This window comes from Gastrolobium bilobum, unplaced genomic scaffold (assembly GCF_033153095.1).
Source record: "Gastrolobium bilobum isolate Gb01-03AN ecotype WA unplaced genomic scaffold, APGP_CSIRO_Gbil_v1 utg12072, whole genome shotgun sequence".
NCBI classification, from domain to species: domain Eukaryota; kingdom Viridiplantae; phylum Streptophyta; class Magnoliopsida; order Fabales; family Fabaceae; genus Gastrolobium; species Gastrolobium bilobum.
Window position 1 is genome coordinate 505,319 of NW_026899161.1, and position 4,540 is coordinate 509,858.

Here is a 4,540-nt window from a genome sequence, read left to right on the forward strand (position 1 = left end):
AAATTCTCTCCCTTCAGCAACAACAAGAAGGTGATTCAGGATAAACGTGTCCCAAAAGTTACAAGCTCCTAGCTTTACCTTTCGTCATCCTTTTTCATCTCTATTTTTTCAAGCTTTTATTAGGGAGAGCTGTTATTGTAGGAGGGATTGGAAGAAAAAGGTTCTGTTTTGTGATATATGTGCATAAGAAATTAAGATAGAAAGATGACATGGTGCAATGACTCTGATGAGGAGAAGGGCATTGAATCAGTCAGGCCCACTATTACTCCTAGAACTACTAATAACACCGAAGAAATTCGAACCATAACATGCCCCTCATGCGGCCATAACATTGAATTCAAAGATCAGGTACTAATTATAGTAAAGGTTTTTGATTCCCTCACCTATATATATAGATATATATGTTTGTGCTTTTATCTTTTTCAAAAGTTTCCCTCTGTTTATGCGCCAACCTTTAGTTATTTTAATTTTTCTGTTTGTGATGAAATGACAGGGTGGAATTCATGACTTGCCGGGGTTACCAGCAGGAGTGAAATTTGATCCGAATGATCAAGAAATACTAGAACATTTGGAAGCCAAGGTGGCGTCTGATGTGTGCAAGCTTCATCCCCTTATTGATGAGTTCATACCAACGCTTGAAGGCGAGAATGGAATCTGTTATACACACCCAGAAAAGCTACCAGGTTTTTTTTTTTTTTTTTTTTTTTGGGTCTAATTAATTAATATTGTTTAGTGACTTGGAATACCGTTTGATGCATTGCATAGGTTATACTCATCATTGAATTTCTCATTTATTGGGAGACACGTCTTGATGTGCACGGTGACCGCATGCATGAAACTAATTGTTTCAGTAATGAAAATGATTTTTTTTCCCTTTGAAACGGATCTAATTATAAGGCGGTTGAGAATGACGGCAGAACATTTATACTCTTTACAAATGAGATCACAAAAAAATCAATTATTAACATTATGATAAAACGTTTTTAGTTTTAACATGACATAATTAAATATTCTTGTTATTTTTAGAGATAGTGACAATTTTAAAAAAGATTAATTAAAAATCCAGGTATGTAAATTTGGAGATAAAAATAAGCGGACACCTTGAAATAAAAGACAGTTTAAAAAATTATGTCACTTTTGCTTTGTCTTTCTTGCAAATGTAACGTAGCAATAAAAAGTTCTGTCCAATCCTCGTATTGTCGTTCCTAGAAGATGATATCTTGAAAGAAAAAGGCACCTGGGAGTAGCACTCATCGCTTTTATATATCCAATTTGTTCGATCCTCTATGGATCGGGATTTTAGATTGATATGTTTCAATAAGATCTAGGTGTCTTCTCTCAGAGACCTATAAGGGAAGTTACCTTAGGAAATAGCAAATAATATAAGGAGAGTATTTTGGGTACAACAGTGATATTGGGAATTTGGTACGATAGTGTAATTTACACTAGTTTTTTTATTCTCTTTCTTCAAAAAAAGTTGGCACAATATTATAGGCTTGTCGTAAGTATAACAGTGGTATTATATATTTTCTCACTGTAAGAGTGGGGTGTGCACAGTAACAACTAAAAAAGAGAGTAAAAAAATGTGCATAACTATAGATTTTTTCTTTTATTTGTAGGGTTTATCCGTGGGTAATAAAATTTTGAATCTTTAGTGAATTTTAGGGGCTCAATATATAATCTATTGCTGTAGCATTAGAATTAGGGGAATAGATTTGTTATGTTATAAGAAATAGAAATGTTTTTCGTGCACTAACAAAAAAGCATGGGCCCGTGAGAGTTTCAAAATACAAAAAAAAATAAAAAGTTGACCGCTATGGTTTTTGTGTGTGCAAGATGGAAGGAACTTGTTATGTAAGAGGACCAATACAATCCCCTTAGAATTAATATCTTTTGAGAAACTTTCTCTTATTTTACTCTTAGATGTTTGTCCTTATTGGAGCTTCTAAAATATAATCCCGTAGATCATATTCATACACACCTAGCTACGTTACAAGAAAGTGCTTGAGTTGGCGATGACTACCAAACTCATTAGTGGCATATATCTTAAATTAGTCATTCAGCAAATGAAATGTAAATGTTAGTCCTTAATTTTCAGCAATATATATATATATATATATAAGACAAGATATTCTTATACCGGTCTAAGAGTTAGAAGTCTTACACTCAACCTTAACCATTGATCCACTTGTATCTAATGGCTCACGTTACTAAAAAATTTGAGCCCTTAGATATAAATAGGATCAACGAACAAGATTAAGAGTGTAACTTACACTGGTGTAAAATGATCCTGGCTCTATATATATATATATATATATATATATATATATATATATAAGTATTTTCAGCAATATTTTTACGTAACACCAAATTGACGGTTGTATGTCGGCATCAACACACAAAAGATGAGGTTGCTGCCTTGTTACTCTTTTGATGGGGTGCTTTTCTTTTTTTTTCTTTTTCTTTTTTTTTGAAATACGATCGGGTGCTTTTCTGATCAAACCTCCTAGTTATTTTTATAGATTTAACCCCTATATAAACATCAATCATATATTTACAATTTCTAATTGATTGTTTAATGTTATTGTTAATTAGGTAACTGCTAATAAAGATAAAAATACAAAACTATTCGATCCCTTAATATTGGAAAATCAATTCATTTTTCTTTTTCTTTTTTTGTTTTCCTTACTATGCTTCAACCACACCTTTAATTTGAATCCTTTATAAAACTAATTCGCAAGGATTTTCATTGGATATCTTCCCCTCTGCAAGCCATTTTTTTATATTGAATTAATGTAGAACTAGTAATTCATATGACTATTGATACAACATATTCGTCTAACATAGAAACCACAAAAAGGTTGAAATGAGCTGTTAAAATAATTTCAATCATTATTTTCCATGACCTACATCAATTGTTAGCCATTCATTCATGGGCTGTAAGAGATCTGTGCATACTTCTTAGTACATATATCTTTCTTCATTCATATGTATGCATCATCCATGCAATACTTGTGCACGTGAGAGAAAGCAATCCTATGGACTGAAACAATATAACGTTTTGCATCTTTGAATTAGTAACATTCATCAATATAATGTTTTGCATTCCTCATATTATATTATTTCTTGAAGCACTCAGAATTGATTTAGAATCATGCATTTTTGTTGTCATTTTTAAAATTATTTTATTTCAAACGGTATTATCGTAATTTTACACTTTTATTTTTAATTGCCTTTTAGAATTATTTGACATCATACAAAAAGGTGCTTAACACTTCAATTATTAATTGTTAAATTTTGATATCGTTTTAGCTTCTTCTTTTTTTATGTGTTTCGGCATCATTTCTTCTCTTATCATTATGTGTTAAGGTATATGCATAAATCACATACTAAGCAGAAGAGCTCCTTTACATAATGCAAGATGTATGAGAAGTTCTTGTGTGAAACAATGCAGGAGTAAGCAATGATGGACAGATCCGCCACTTCTTTCATAAGCCTTCTAAAGCATACACAACTGGAACAAGGAAAAGAAGAAAGGTTCACACTGATGAAGAAGGAAGTGAAACAAGATGGCACAAAACGGGCAAAACTAGACCAGTTTTTGCTGGTGGTGCAGTGAAGGGTTTTAAAAAGATATTAGTACTCTACACCAACTATGGCAGGCAAAAGAAACCTGAGAAGACTAATTGGGTGATGCATCAATACCATCTTGGCAGTAATGAAGAAGAAAAAGATGGAGAATTAGTGGTTTCAAAGGTCTTCTACCAGACACAACCTAGACAATGTGGTAATTCCATTATAAAGGATCCATACGAAAGAATATTGAATGACCGAAGTAGCCACAATGAAAGTACAATACCTAATAATACAGCACTTGTGGATTACTACAGTACTGCTCCTTATATAAATTATGACCATGTCCATGTTCATGTTGATACTAACAGTGAAAGCTCCCCACAACTTATTTCAAACTTAATTGTCCAAGGTGATGGCTCTTACATTCGCGTAGCAATGGATGCAAATAAAGCAAGAAGACTGGACAGAAAGTAAGGCTGGGAAGAGCTTCTGGGTTGCATATATATATAGATGTCTATTGTTTCTTTTACTAATTATATAACAATATTTATATGTGGGATATAGAATGAAGGAATTCCAAGGTTGAAAAAATAAGTTGGCTTCCATATTGGGACCACATGGGATGGACTTATTCATAATTGACTTTGATTGAAGTTGAGAGGCACACAAGGTATTTGCGGTACTGTGGTTTGATCTTGATTTGAGTGTATAGGTACATTTGTAAAATCTTACACTTTGTTTACAGATATTATAATTCAGTAGGGTCATTGTCTATTGACTATCCATCACGATGTCAATATATACTATGTTTTGCCTAGAAATTTATGTTTATTAAATGACAGAAATATCTTATCAGCAGAATGATATATTTATAAATTTTTGGTTTACAAATATATTATATCTGATCGGTAATACATTCTTGAGTAGAGTATAACCGGTCAGATTTAGTGTAATTTGTAAGTTT

General features: G+C 32.3%; 1 protein-coding gene across 1 annotated transcript; it reads left to right on the top strand.

Moving 5' to 3' along the window:
- The first annotated feature begins 200 nt into the window (after nt 1-200).
- On the top strand, nt 201-4,050 carry LOC133287915 (NAC domain-containing protein 73-like). The gene is made up of 3 exons (XM_061485619.1): nt 201-348; nt 494-683; nt 3,455-4,050. The coding sequence occupies exons 1-3, from the start codon at nt 205-207 to the stop codon at nt 4,048-4,050; spliced, it is 930 nt and encodes a 309-aa protein (XP_061341603.1). The 5' UTR covers nt 201-204.
- Nucleotides 4,051-4,540: the final 490 nt, after the last annotated feature.

What these genes read in the sequence shown, in the direction of transcription:
- LOC133287915 (XM_061485619.1), top strand. Translation starts at nt 205, where the DNA reads ATGACATGGTGCAATGACTCTGATGAGGAGAAGGGCATTGAATCAGTC. An exon ending in ACATTGAATTCAAAGATCAG is followed by an intron (nt 349 to 493) that starts GTACTAATTATA and finishes ATGAAATGACAG; the next exon opens with GGTGGAATTCATGACTTGCC. An exon ending in ACACCCAGAAAAGCTACCAG is followed by an intron (nt 684 to 3,454) that starts GTTTTTTTTTTT and finishes GAAACAATGCAG; the next exon opens with GAGTAAGCAATGATGGACAG.